General features: G+C 51.4%; 1 protein-coding gene across 1 annotated transcript; it reads left to right on the top strand.

The window, feature by feature from the left end:
* The first annotated feature begins 5,310 nt into the window (after window positions 1-5,310).
* UPK1A (uroplakin 1A) lies at window positions 5,311-11,374 on the top strand. Its single transcript, XM_056136552.1, has 7 exons — window positions 5,311-5,385; window positions 7,363-7,563; window positions 8,096-8,170; window positions 8,292-8,399; window positions 9,741-9,920; window positions 11,157-11,240; window positions 11,330-11,374. Exons 1-7 carry the CDS (start codon window positions 5,311-5,313, stop codon window positions 11,372-11,374), a joined length of 768 nt encoding a protein of 255 aa, XP_055992527.1.
* The last annotated feature ends 3,206 nt before the right edge of the window (window positions 11,375-14,580 follow it).

Raw genomic sequence — 14,580 nt, 5'->3', positions numbered from 1 at the left:
CTCAGAAATAACCCCCCACATACATTGTGAATTAATTTATAACAATATACAGTAGGGAAAGGAGCACCTCAATAATGGTGCTGAGAAAACTGGAAAACTGCACAATTAAAACTATCTCACCCTGCACATAACAATTACTCCAACTGAATTAAGTACCTGAATATACAACCTGAAACTATAACATGGGAGAAAACTTAAGAGATACGTTGCTTTGACATGCACTTTACAGGTGTTTTTGGTGATTTAACTCCTCCAAGACCATGTCTTAAACTTTTCCCTGATTCCTGTTTCAGTTGAGCCACAGGACTTGCTACCTCATACCTTAGGGTGCAGCTGCAGGCTGTAAAACTACTATCCACCTGTTTTATTTAGGGCTTTTAACAACCTGAGGAGCCGTATCACTCTGGCTCAAATATGAGGAAGTTGAGGGGCCAGAGAGATAGTACAGTGGGTAGGACAGTTGCCTTGGGCCAACCTGGGTTCAATCCCCAGGATCCCATATGGTCCCCCAGCACCCACCAGGAGTAATTTCCTGAGCACTGAGTCAGAAGTAACCCTCGAACATTGTCACGGTGCCCAAAACCAAAAAATAAATATGACGAACTCAATTACAGTCAAAGTTGATGTGAAGTTGGATATAATATGATTGACTGTCCTCACATCCTCATTTTAAGTTATACCCCACTTAGCCTCCCTTTTTACAGGATTAGATGTATTAAGTTCCTGGAAAAAAAGGGAAAATGAAAGTGCACTTTATTTTATTTTATTTTTTTGCTTTTTGGGTCACACCGGGCGATGCACAGGGGTTACTCCTGGCTCTGCACTCAGGGATTGCCCCTGGCGGTGCTCAGGGGACCATATGGGATGCTGGGAATCGAACCCAGGTTGGCCACATGCGAGGCAAACACCCTACCCGCTGTGCTATTGCTCCAGCCCCGAAAGTGCACTTTAGAACCCTTGGGATGCAGACAAAATAGTACTAAGAGGGAATGTTTATAAAGATGCAGACTTCATAAAGACAAGAATGGGGCCTGGGAGAGCAGAGTGGGTGGAGCACTTGCTTTGCACGTGGTAGCCAAACGGGCACCACATACAGTCCCCTGAGCTCCACCTGCAGAGTCAGGAATAATCCCTGGGCATCACTGGGTGTTCTGTATTATTAATAGTTCATTCCCTTTTATAGGGAAAGAATTATTGTGTGCACTTACCATAATGCACTTCTTCGGGTAAGGGAAAGCATCTGAGTGCATGCATTATATATATTAATACAGCTAGTATATATGTTATATATATACGTTATAAGACATATATGTGTGTATATTATATATATGTGTTTGTGTGTGTATATATATATATCGTCGCTGTCACTGTCCTCCCGTTGTTCATCAATTTTCTCGAGCGGGCCCAGTAACGTCTCCATCATGAGACTTTGTTGTTACTGTGTTTGGCCTATCCAATACATCACGGGTAGCTTGCTGGGCTTTGCCGTGCGGGCGAGATACTCTCGGTAGTTTGCCGGGCTCTCCGAGAGGGGCGGAGGAATCGAACTTGGGTCGGCCATGTTGGCTGCATGCAAGGCAACCGCCTTACCCCCGCTGTGCTATCGCTCCAGCCCATATATATATATATATATATATATAGTGATTTTGGAGTGGGGGCTGACCGCTGCTCAGACGGTCTGGGGCTGAACTCAGACTCAGGAACTCAGAGACATCAGAAAACAAACCAAACACTTGATGCCTCACACATGCAAGGCATGTCCTTTAACTGAATTTTCCTAATAGAGGCCTTATATTGCACGCCTCAGGCCTCTACCCCTCCCCCAACACATCCTTGCTCAGAGCCTCTCCTAGTGAGATTCCACTCAGCGCTGCTAGGTGGCGCCAGAGTCACACCTGTTGTGCTTCGGGGCCTGTGTGGTGCTGAGACTGAACTCGGAGGCCTTGCACATGCTAAGTACGGAATCTCTCCCCAAGCCCACCACTGTTTTTTTTTTTTTCCTTTGGTGGTGAGGGCCACACCCAGTGGTGCTCAGAGATTATTCCTGGCTCTGCACTCAGGAATCATTCAGGAGGGACTATATGGGATGACAGAGTTTGAACTCTGGCCAAAGTGCACGGCAAGTGCCCTACCGCTGTGCTATCTCTCGGACCCCAGTTTGTAATGTTTGCTTTGAGACTACACTTTGAAGTGCTCCAGGGAGTATGTGGTGCCAGGATTGGAATCCTAGACTCCCAAAAAATATGTGCTCAAGCTCTTTGGCCATATTTATTTATTTATTTATTTATTTGTGCTTTTTGGGTCACACCCAACAATGCTCAGGGGTTACTCCTGGCTCTGCACTTAAGTATTACTCCTGGCAGTGCTTGGGAGACCATAAGGGATGCTGATCCCGGATTTTCCGTGTGCAAAGCAAACGCCCTATATCACTCCAGCCCTACCCTTTGGCCCTATTTTTTGTTGTTGTCGTTTGGTTGATAAAGGGAAGTAATTAGAATTTCAAAACGTATTGTTTTGAAGAATGGCTAAGAAAGAAAAAAAAACAGTGAAAATTCAAGTTTTTTTTTTTCCTGTTGTTGTTTTTTTGGGCCACCCTGCAGATTGTTTAGGGCTTACTCCTGGCTCATCCCTCTGGAATCACTCCTGGCAGGGCTCAGGGGACTATATGGGGTACCAGAGATAGACCTAGATTATCTGTGCGAGAGGCAAATGCCCAGCCCGCTGTACTATTGCTCCAGCCTTTGAAAATTCAAGTTTGACATAAAAGTGCATTAGCTTCATGTTTCAGAATAAAATGTATCCTCTTATGACCAGTGATAACAAATTTTTGCCTTTACTGAACTATATAAAGTAAAGTAAAAGTAAAGGCCCTCCCGTTGATCATCAATTTGCTCGAGTGGGCCCAGTAACTCGCCCACATGGCAAAGCCTGGCAAGCTCCCCATTATGTATTTGATATGCCAAACACAGTAACAAGTCTCACGATGGAGACGTTACTGGGCCCACTCAGAGCAAATAGATGAACAACGGGAGGACAGGACAGGACCCATGATATTAATATTACTAGATCACATCAAATAAATGACTGACATTAAAAATATATATATTTATACACATAATGCAATTTAAGTTGTTTTTTTTTAACTGCAAATTTATTTATTGTTTGGACTTTGGGCCATACCCAGAGGTGCTGAGGGCTTAGTTCTGGTTCTGTATTTAGGGGTCACTCCTGGTTGAGCTCTGGGATGCTGGGGATCGAACCTGGGTTGGCCGTGTGCAAGGCAAATGCCCTATCCACTCTACTATTGTTCTGGCCCCTGCAAATTAACTTTCAAATTTAAAATGTACAATTATTAAAAGTTTTTCTTTAAGGGCCAGAAAGATAACAGACTGAGCTTGGGTTAGATAGTCCCTAAACAATGTAGGAAGTGACACCCCTAGCCCCCCCACCCCCGAGCACTGCCAGGTATGATAAAATAGAAAAAAATAGTGGGGCTGAAAAGATAGTACAGTGGGTAGAGCACTTGCCTTGCATGCAAATGACCTCAGGTTCGATTCTTGGCATCCCACATGGTCCCCCAAGCACCACCAGGAGTAATTTCTGAGTGCAGAGGCAGGAGGAACCCCTGAGCATTGCCAGGTGTGGCCGAAAAACAAACAAAAAACGCCCCAAACAGAAAACAAAAACAAAGAAAATGTTCAATAAGTATAAATGCAGATCTGCAGAGATAAACTGTCCAGTATAAAGTGGATTGACTGAAAACCTAATTACCCATTTTAATTGGAAAACATCTCAAGTCTTAGAACCAATTTATTACCAGTGGTATCTTAAGCTCCTTTTGTTTGTCCAGTTTGTCCAGGATCCAAGCCCCTGATGTGCCCATAGCCGAGGCCCTAGGACTGAACAAATTCTGGGGAAGACCTGGGGTCCCCAAGTCATTTTCCCTGCAGAATCAGTTTCTGCCACGAGGGGGCAGCATCTTTCTATCTTAGGCCTCCCAGGAGTTGGGCGGGGAGGCAGGGCCCCCTAGTTAATGTTAAAGGGCCAACACTGTCCAGATATGGTACCCATATCACAGATGGGTAAATACACTCATCGTGTGTGGCACAGAGGTGGAGGAACTGTGATCTGTTCCTAGATCTTCATTCTGAGGGCTGAAGACAATTCCCTCAAGGCTGTGTGGCGTGCGTGTGTGTGTGTGTATGTGTCTATGTGTGTGTGTCTGTGTGTTTGTTCTTCTTCTATGCCCCTTCCTGTTCACCATGTGTGTGTGTTCATGTGTGTGTGTTCTCTCTGCACGCCCCTTCACCTTTCACCGTTTCCAGCCCATTGGACTTCCTAGCACATGTCCCTTCCTGTCCTGCACTCACCCCTCAAACAGTCTGTCTCCTGCCCACCCTTCCCCTAATACAATCAATCTGCCTTCTTTTTGGGAGGAGGAGGATTTGGGTCACATGCAGCGGTGCTCAGGGGTTACTCCTGGCTCTGCACTCAGGAATCATTCCAGGTGGTGCTCGGGGGACCATATGGGATGCCAGGGATCGAACCTGGGTTGGCCACGTGCAAAGCAAATGCCCTCCCCGCTGTACTATCGCTCCAGCACCCATCTGCCTTCTGAGTCCCTGAATCTTCCACCTTCCTGACCTGACCTACAGGGTCCCTTGTCCCACTTTCCCCAGATGCCTGGCAGAGGAGGCAGTTGGTTCAGCGCCAGCACGTAAGCCCAACTCTGCTGTGTGTAAGCAGAGGGACCCTCAGCCTTGCGCTCTCCTTCATGTCCTCTCCCCTTTCCATCACTTCTGCCTCCTGGGACCGAGGCCATGGGGGCATCTGGTCTGGTATTTCAAGTCTATAAGTCACTTGGGTTGAGGGAACGGGTGCCAATCACAGACTGGTCTGCCTGCTAGGCCCCTCCTCCAGATACCTTGTCCCCTTTGGGGAGACTGGCCCCAGAACAGGCTTGGGCATCTATATAGGGAGTTACTGTGGGAGGCGCTGGGCAGAGACACTTGGACAGAGAAGGTGAAGAGGGGCCTCTCAGGGTCTGTATGGGGCCCAGAGAGCTGGGGTTGTCCAAGGCTCAGGAAGAGTCAGTGTTAAGAGCTGGCCAGCGACTCTTCCACCTGACCTTTAGTGTCCCCCTCTGCAAAACAGCCCAGAGTGGGCAGATGTGGGACGCAGAAATATTTGGTACCAGCCTGTGTCCAGCAGAGAGCACCGGGCAGCCCCTGGTAGCTGGGTGGGGCCCGGGACGGAGCCTTGGTCAGGTCCCTCCTGGCCTCATCCTTGCTCCTGTGTCGCAGGCACGGCATGGCTTCTGCGGAGGTAGAAAAGGGGTCTCCGGTGGTGGAGGGGCTGCTGGTCGTGGGCAACATCATTATTCTGGTAAGATCCCCCAGTTCTGGGCCCTGAAGGGGTGGGGAGGGAGCGGCCTGAGCAGGACAGGAAGTGTTTTTCCAGAAGGTGGAAGATCCCTGCTGTAGACCCCCCAAGTCAGGACTCCCCAGATTCTGGCCCCACGTCCTGCGTCCTGCTTCTCCCCAACTGAGCACCTGGAATGAGCCACTTCACTGTTCCATGGCGGTTTCCCGTCTCGAGACTGTGTATCTATCTTCAGTGTGGGGTTTGCTGTAAGGTGTTTCCCAGCTTACGGCCTGAGCTCATGGAAGGTGCTGGGCAAACACTCGCTATCATCTGAATTAGCTACAGAAAGTGCTTCCTGGGCACGCTGGCAGCCCCTCGGCAGGAACAATGGCATCAGTGTAAGGAGTTTTGGGGTTTTGTTTCTTTGGGAGCACACCCAACAGTGCTCAAGGGCTGCCCCTCCACTTCTTGCTCAGGGGTGGCTCCTGCTTGTGCTCATGTGGTTATGGGGTGATGGGGATCAGATCAGGCCTCCTGCATGCAGAGCGGGTGCTCCAGCTCACTGAGCCCTCTCTCAGTCCACAATGTTTTTTTTTTTTCTTTTCGTGATTTGCTGATTACACCCAGCTATGCCCAGGGCTTGCTCCTGGCTCTGTGCTCAGAAGTCACTCCTGGCCATGCTCAAGGAATCATATTTTTTCCCTTTGCTTTTGGGGTCACCCCTGGTTCTGCACTCAGGAATTACTCCTGGTAGTGCTCAGGGGACCATATGGGATGCCGGGGATCGAACCTGGGTCAGCCGTGTGTAAGGCCCTACCTGTTGTACTATTGCTCCAGCCCCTCAGAGAATATTGGGTGTTGGACAGAACCTGGGTCAGCTACAAGCTAAGCCTCACCTCCCATGCTTTCTCTCCAAACCACACTGGGATTTTTTTTTTGTTTTTTTGTTTTTTTGGGTTTTTTTTTTTTTTTGGTGTTTCCATACACACTGTTGTTTTTAAGTCAAACAAAAGTAGCTGAGTTTGGGGCCGGAGCAATAGCACAGTGAGTGGATAGTGTGCTTCCCTGCATGCTACCAACCCAGGTTTGATTCCTGGCATCCCATATAGTCTCCTGAGCACTGCTAGGAGTCATCCCTGAGCACAGAGTCAGAATTAACCCCTGAGCATAGAAGGGTGTGCCCCAAAATTTAAACACTAGCTGAACTGAAAAGAAGCTCTTCCACTTTCTATGTCCAGTGATGTAAAAAATCTCAGGAATGTCAGTTTCTCCATCTGTAAGATTGAGAAGCAGAGGACAAAAGGAAGCTTTGATTACTTTGTTTTATTACTTTGTTACTTTGTTACTTTGTTACAGCCCATTGCCGTCACCAGGGGACTGGGGTTCTTGGCTATTGGTTCTTTGTTTTGGGGTTTGTTTCATCTGGGCTTGGGGCCACACCCAGGGGCCTCAGTGGTTAATACTGACTCCCTGCTGGGGGCTGGAGCTGCTTGGACTTCCCGTGAGCAGTGGCCACAGCCCTCTGAACTACCCCCCCCCCCCCCCAGCCTGGTTCTAGTGCTATCAACCTTTGTTTCTACCCAGAAGCCTCCCTTTGCAATTTCCGCATCCCCACCCCTGGGAGTCCCCAGCCAGCCACCTGGGGGTGTGGCCTCCTTGACCTCTATGGCCAGGTGGCAGCCAGCAGCCTTTAGGGGGGCCTGGGCAGGGGCCCTGATGTGATGGATTCCAGTCTATGGACTTCAGGGCCCACCACCCAGGCCCTGAGACTAAGCAGCCCCCCACACTTGCTCTGCACCCCACCCTGTTGCCCATGGCACCTCCCAACAATGTGGGTTGTGGGGTGTGTGTGTGTGTGTGTGTGTTTGGGGGGAAGAGGGCAGGTGGGCAGATGCTGACGGGACCCTCCCCAGCACAGGGGTGGGGTGAGGTGGGTGCCCTTCTGGGGGGCTGGCAGCAGCGGGGCCCGGGGCACCTCTCTAACCGCCATGGGGCCAGCTGGCAGGCCTGGCCCTGTTTGCCGAGACGGTGTGGGTGACAGCTGACCAGTACCGCGTGTACCCGCTGCTGGGAGTGTCGGGCAAGGACGACGTTTTCGCGGGTGCCTGGATCGCCATCTTCTGCGGCTTCGCCTTCTTCATGGTGGGCAGCTTGGGCGTGGGCGCCGCGCTGTCCCGCCGCCGCTCCATGGTGCTCACGGTGAGCGGCCCGCGGGGAACCGGCCCCCCCCCCTCCCCGCACCCAGGTGATGCCCCACCTCCACCCCAGCTCGCTCAGGGAAGGGGGGGCGGGGGGAGGGACAGGGCAGCGGGAGTCGGCTCTGCACAAGAAGAGAGCTCTGGGTAGGCCTGGGGTGTGGTGCGGGGCATGCCTGGGAGTCTCATAATGATGATGATTCGGGGCGCTTGCATTGCACCAGGACAACCCAGAATTGATCCTGGGCATCCCATAGGGAGGGATGCCCGAACCCTGCCAGGAGTGATTCTGAGTGCAGAGCCAGGAGCAAGCCCTGAGCACTGCAGGGTTTGCCCCCCAAAGCAAAATAATAATAATAATTTTATTATTATATTAATACATTATTATTATTAAGGATTGTACCATCTGCTGATGAATGAGTGCCTCTCTCTGGCCTTGGGGGCAGTGTATGTGGTCTCACATACTTTGCCCTGACCAGGCCCCTCTCTCCCCTCTCTCTGTCTCCCCCCATCTGTCTCCCCTCCTCACCCCCCAGTACCTGCTGCTCATGCTGGTGGTCTACATCTTCGAGTGTGCTTCCTGCATAACGTCCTATACCCACCGTGATTATGTGAGCAGGGCAGAAGCCTGGGATGGCTCAGCTTCTGGGGAAGGGGGAGAGGGGACATTCTTGGCCCATGACCCCCGCCCCAGCCAGCCCCACTGGACTTATTCCTGCTGACCCTTCGCAGATGGTGTCTAATCCATCCCTCATCACCAAGCAAATGTTGACCTTCTATGGTGCAGATACAGCTCAGGGCCAGGAACTGACGCGCCTCTGGGACCGCATCATGATTGAGGTAGGTGGGGCGGTCCCAGGGGCTGGGGCTGGCTCCCAGAGGATACCTAAGTGCATGAGAAATCCACTCTTGAGGGTCTTCCAGGGAAGACACTGATCATCACTGTTTTATTTTTTAATTTTTTATTTTTTTGCTTTTTGGGTCACACCCGGTGATGCACAGGGGTTACTTCTGGCTCTGCACTCAGGAATTACCCCTGGCGGTGCTCAGGGGACCATATGGGATGCTGGAAATCAAACCCGGGTCAGCCGCGTGCAAGGCAAACACCCTACCCGCTGTGCTATTGCTCCAGTCCTCTCATCGCTGTTTTAGATAAACCAGCAGGACCAGTAGGTTCACAAAAGGGAAAGTCACTGGGTGAGTGGGAGAGCCCAGCACGCAAACCCGGCAGTCTACATCCAGGCCCTTCCTCTCTGCCATGAGGCATACCGTCTCAATAAATAAGTGGGTGACAACAAGGGCTGGAGGCAGAGTGCAGCAGGGAGGGAGCTACTTTGCATGTGCCTGAGCCAGTTTCAATCCCCAGCATCCCATATGGTCCCCCAAGCACTGCCAGGAATAGGTTCTGGGTGCAGAGCCAGGAGTAACTCCTGAGCATTGCCAGGTGTATCACCCTCCCCCACCCTCCCAAAGAAAAGAAAAAAAAAATAGAAGTCTTTTTGTTTTTTGGAAGGAGGGTCTGTGCCCGGTAAAGCTTTGGGGCTACTCCCCGTTGATGCTCAGAAGTCACACCTGGGGTGCTCCAGGATGCTTGTGGCCCCAGGAATGGAATGTGGGTCTCCTGCAGCCAGGCCTCCACTCGACCCACGGCTCCACGTCCCCAAAGCTGCCTTCTTAGCTCCACCACAAGCTGGGAGGAAATGCACGCGCTTGGAGACAAGAGTCTGCAAACTCCATGAGCCACAGATTCACTGACCCCGAGGGGACCAAAGAAGCCCAAAGCGTCTTCCCCTTCGCGTGTCTTATTTTTTTTTCTTTTTTGGGTCACACCCGGCGATGCACAGGGGTTACTCCTGGCTCAGGCACTCAGGAATTACTCCTGTGGGTGCTGGAGGACCATATTAGATGCTCAGAATCGAACCCTGGTTGGCCACGTGCAAGGCAAACGCCCTACCTGCTGTGCTGTCACTCCAGCCTCCTTAAGCAGGTTTTGATGAGCGCAAACCAAATGGACCCAGACCCGGAAGTCAGCCTAGCTTCCCATCCCCCAACAGCCTCCCAGTGCCAGACATCTTCCGAGCTTTGCTCACTGCACAGACACTGGAGACTGGGGGATATGGGGAAGCCAGTCCAGCCATGGGGGCCAGTGGGGGCCGGCCTGACCCTGGCCTTTCTCTCCAGCAACAGTGCTGCGGCACCTCTGGCCCCATGGACTGGGTGAACTTCACCTCGGTCTTCCGAGCAGCCACCCCAGAGGTGGTGTTCCCCTGGCCCCCGTTATGCTGTCGCCGGACAGGCAACTTCATCCCCCTCAACGAGGAAGGATGCCGTGTGGGCCACGTGGATTACCTGTTCACGAAGGTGTGTCCTTGCCCTGCTCCCACTCTCCCTGAACCCTGGGTCTCACCCTCCCCCTAGCTGGGAGTCACCACCCCACCCTCCCACCCCTCTGTCCCTCCATCCCTCCCTTGCCAAGTCTGCAGGGTGTCCTCTGGGGCCAGGGGACTGTGGGGTGCCGGGGCTGGGGCTGGGGCCTCCCTCATATGAAGCACCCATTCCAGCTTTTGGAGCTCTAGCCCCAAGCCCAGGATTATTTTTTGGGGGGGAGGGGGTCACACGCCGTGATGCTCAGGGGTTACTCCTGGCTCTGCACTCAGGAATCACTTCTGGCAGTGCTTGGGGGACCATATGGGATGCCAGGGATTGAACTCAGGTCGGCTGCATGCAAGGCAAACGCCCTACTGACTGTACTATTGCTCCAGCCCAAGCCCAGGACTTTATTTTTATCTTCTCCCCTGTGAGAGAAGGATCAGGATGACCCCATTTTCCAGAGGATGGAATTCAGAGGTCACTCGCTGGGTGACGGTGTCTAAGTGAGGGCTGAAGCTGTCCCTCAGGTGCTGTAGTTTCCAAAAGGCGAGCGCGGAGGCTGAGAGAAGCAGGAGGTGGTGAGTGGGAAACCATGTCCCTCTGCTGCTCTGTGCTGCGGGGGACACGGTGGTGACTTGTCTGATATACCCATGAGAGTGGGGCGGCCAATTCTAGAACCCGGACTCCGTACCAAGTGCTCACGGGATACCCATTGAGGGTTTCCTGAGGGCTGTGCTGTCCAGCTGGCCATTTCCCACGTGGGAAAGCAGAGGTTCAGAAGGTCAGTCCTACTGAGACCCCAGCCAGCAAATACGGGGTGCCCCACCCCAAACTGTTCCATCCCGTCTGACTCCGGGACACACACTAAACCTTTACTCTAGCCCAGTGGGGCCAGGACTGTGCAAGAAGTGTCGGGATGTGGGACCCCCAGCCCCTCAGCCTCATCTCTAAGTGAGGATGCAGATGTCGAATGATTCTAGAGGTGCATGTCACACCCCAGTTACTTGAGGGCAACAGGACGAGACGCCTCGACCCTCATGATCACCTTCTGGGCACCATGTGCTTGCCCAGGGCACCGGACACCACATTCCACCTAGGGCAGTAGACGCCTTTGTGGGCCCATTATCCAGATGGGAAAAGCAAGGTCCAGGAAGACAGTACCTTGCCCAAGGCCTCCTACTGCCAGTCACCTTGGACATTTTCTCAAGCCCTCTGTCCCCTGTCTAGGGCTGCTTCGAGCACATTGGCCATGCCATCGACAGCTACACGTGGGGCATCTCATGGTTTGGGTTTGCCATTCTGATGTGGACGGTAAGAGGCGGGAAGCCAGTGGGCTGGGTAGGGGGAGTGTGGGCTGGGGGCATGTGGAGCCCCACTCCATTTGCCTGCCTTTTATCCAGCTGCCTGTGATGCTGTTGGCGATGTACCTCTACACCGTCCTGTGAACACAAGACTGGCTGACCCAATGCATCCCTCTGCCTCCCAGGCAGCTCTGTATCCCCTGGACTGAGGCCTGTGGGCCTCCTTAGGGCATCCTTCCTGCTTTCCATCCAAAGACCTTGGACTGTGTTTCTAGGCTCTGCTGGGACTTGGTCAGGAGGGTCCCGTAACAAGACTAGCCGAGACAGTATGCATGAACCCATAACCATCCACCCCACCTGGCCCATCTTTTAGTGCTCTGTTCTCAGGGGCTCTTCCCTGCCCCTGCCCCCTCTCTTGGAGCTGATTAAGCCTTTCCCTCATGACAGATGTCATTATGGTGGAACCATGAACAGTGGTCTCTTGAAGCTCTGGGAGATGGGCATTGCCATGAGGGCAGGAACAAATTTTGTCACTGTCACTTTCTTTTCCCTTGCCCAGGGCTGAGCCTGAATATTCAATAAATACAGATTGGATAAATGAATTTTTTTTTTTGCTGGGGCAAAGGTGAGTGAGTGAACCAGATCACTGTCATGGGAGATGGCAGGTATTCATTCATCTGGTGCTGAGATGAATGAATGAATGAATGAATGAGTGCTCACATGAACATGGGCGTCATGATTCAAGGAATGGAGTCAGTCCTCAGGCCTATCTGGATGGAGGGATGCCATCTGGGTTCCCAGGAAACCTGCTTCATTCTCAGTATTTTCCTGGCATGCCAGGCTTACATCTTTAGAGCTAAGTGACACCGCCCTGACAAAGGGTCTCCCTACAGTGGCTTTCTCCAAGATCCTGAGGTCCCACCGCACTGTCTTGGTTCAGGTTTGGTCCCATCCTTTGGTTGGGGAAGGAAAGGCATCTGCTAAAGAGGCAGTCAGTGGCGGGTCTGGGAAGGGGGATTCTTCTGGAGGCAAACTTGAGGTGTCAGGCTGTGGAGATAGTACTCATGACAGACATCCTCCTTCCAGGGCCTATTGCTTCCAGCATATTCTTTTTAAGGGATGTAGGACAGAGGTTTAAGGATCTTGGAATCTCGCCAGTGCTCTATTTTCCTTCCACGTCAGCCTGCCCGCCAGTCATGTTCCAGCAGCTGGCTCCTGCTGGGTGGAGGGTGACTCTCTTTTCTTTTATTTTCTTTTATTTTTCTTTTCTTTTTTTTTTTTTTGGTCACACCTGGTGATGCACAGGAATTACTCCTGGCGGTGCTCAGGGAATCATATGGGATGCTGGGAATCGAATCCGGGTCGGCCGCGTGCAAGACAAACACCCTACCTACTGTGCTAACGCTCTGACCCCAAGGAGGGCTGATTTTCTTCTGCATCAAGTAGAGTTTACAGGCTCCTCACTCACCCCACTCATCTCTGACAGCTCTGAAGATTCAAATGCCAGCTTTGAAACGTAGGCTTGTAAGAAATCTGTAAAGGGGGCCAGAGGGATAGTACAGTGGGTAGGGCACCTTGCACATGCATGGCTCACTCGGGTTTGGTCCTCAGGACCCTACGTGGTCCCCTAAGTCCTGCCAAAAATTATTCCTGAGCACAGAGCCAGGAATAAGTCCTGTGCACCACTGGTTGTTGCCCAAAAATCAAAATAAAATTTTTAAAGATATATTTTGAGTCAGGGCTGGAGTGATAGCACAGAGGGTATGGCATTTGCCTTGCACGCAGCCAACCTGGGTTTGATTCTTCTGCCCCTCTCAGAGAGCCTGGCAAGCTACCAAGAGTATCTCGCCCTCACGGTAGAGCCTGGCAAGCTCCCCGTGGGGTATTCGATATGCCAAACACAATAACAAGAAGTCTCACAATGGAGACATTACTGGCGCCCGCTCGAGCAAATCGATGAACAACAGGAGGACAGTGCTACAGTGCTATTTTGAGTGGAGGGATGTGTACAAGGTGGAGTGGTGGTGGAATTTGGTGGTAAGCATTCACTTGGTGCTTAGGGTGTGCTAAGGGATCACTCCTGATAGTGCTCAAGGGACTATTTTGCAGTGCTAGGGATCAAAACAGGGTCAGCTGCATTCAAGGCAAGTGCCCTGCACACTGTAAAGAAAGTAGAACTTTTGAGCCAAAGCAATAGTTTAGTGAATAGGGTATTTGCCATGCAGGCAGCTGACCAGGGTTTGATGTCCAGAGCTTCATATGGTCCTGAGTCCATGGAGTGATCCCTGAGCGCAGAGCCAGGAGTAAGCTGCTGGGTGTGTGACACTCCCCTCCTCCCCCACTTCAAACAAAAAATAAAAAGATCCTACCACAGTCAGAAGAACAATTGTGCTCTGTTTTAACAAGGGAAAGCTCTGAAAGTTCAGAACAGAAAAATCTTCAAGTCAGAAGCAGTACAAAATCTGATACATTCCTCTGGATATATAAGCAGGGTTGGTCTTTCTTTCAAAAGAAGGGAATTCAAGGTTGTTGTTTTTTTTTTCATTCTTTTTTAAGTTTAAAAGAATGGGTCACTCTTCTTTTTGATTGGGGGCGGGGGGGCAATACCTGATGGTGCTGGGAGCTACCCTGTGCTTGGGGATCCTTTCTGGTGCTGCTGTTGGGGGTGGGGGAGCCATGTGGGGTATACCAGGGTTTGAACCTGGCTTCCAGCATGCAAGTTTGCACTGGGCCCTTTGAGCTATCTCTCTGGCTCCTGAGGAAAACACTTTTTTACAAAAGCAAAACTAGGGGCCAGAGCGATAATATATGAATAGGGCACTTGCTTTGCATGCAGCCGACCAGGGATCCCCGGCATCCCATATAGTTTCTCAAGCCCCACCAGGAGTGCAGAGTCAGGAGTAACTCCTGAACACTGCTGGGTGTGTCCGCCCCCCAAAAAAGCAAAAATTGTTTGTAATCTTCCCACTTTAAAGATGGCAAAATGTTGGGGCCAGAGAGATTATACACATCTTAAGGCATGTGCTTTGCACATGCTGATCCCAGTCCAACCCCTGGCACTGCACATGGCTCCTGGAGCCCCACCAAGAGTGAACCCTGAGAGAGAGAGAGAGAGAGAGAGAGAGAGAGAGAAAGCGGAAATGTGCCTGCCACAAAGGCAGGGAGTGGAAAGGAATGGGATTGGTGGGAGGGATACTGGGAACATTGTTGGTGAAAAATGGGCACTGGTGGAGGGATGGATATTCAATCATTGTATGACTAAAATGTAATCATGAAAATTTGTAAGTCTGTAACTATCTCACGGTGATTCATTAAAAAATAAATTAAATTAAATTAAATTAAAAGAGTGA

This window comes from Sorex fumeus, unplaced genomic scaffold (genome assembly GCF_029834395.1).
Source record: "Sorex fumeus unplaced genomic scaffold, SorFum_2.1 ptg000122l, whole genome shotgun sequence".
Classification (NCBI taxonomy): Eukaryota; Metazoa; Chordata; class Mammalia; order Eulipotyphla; family Soricidae; genus Sorex; species Sorex fumeus.
The sequence above is the reverse complement of the archived record's forward strand: the minus strand, read 5'-3'. Positions and strand labels throughout refer to the sequence as shown.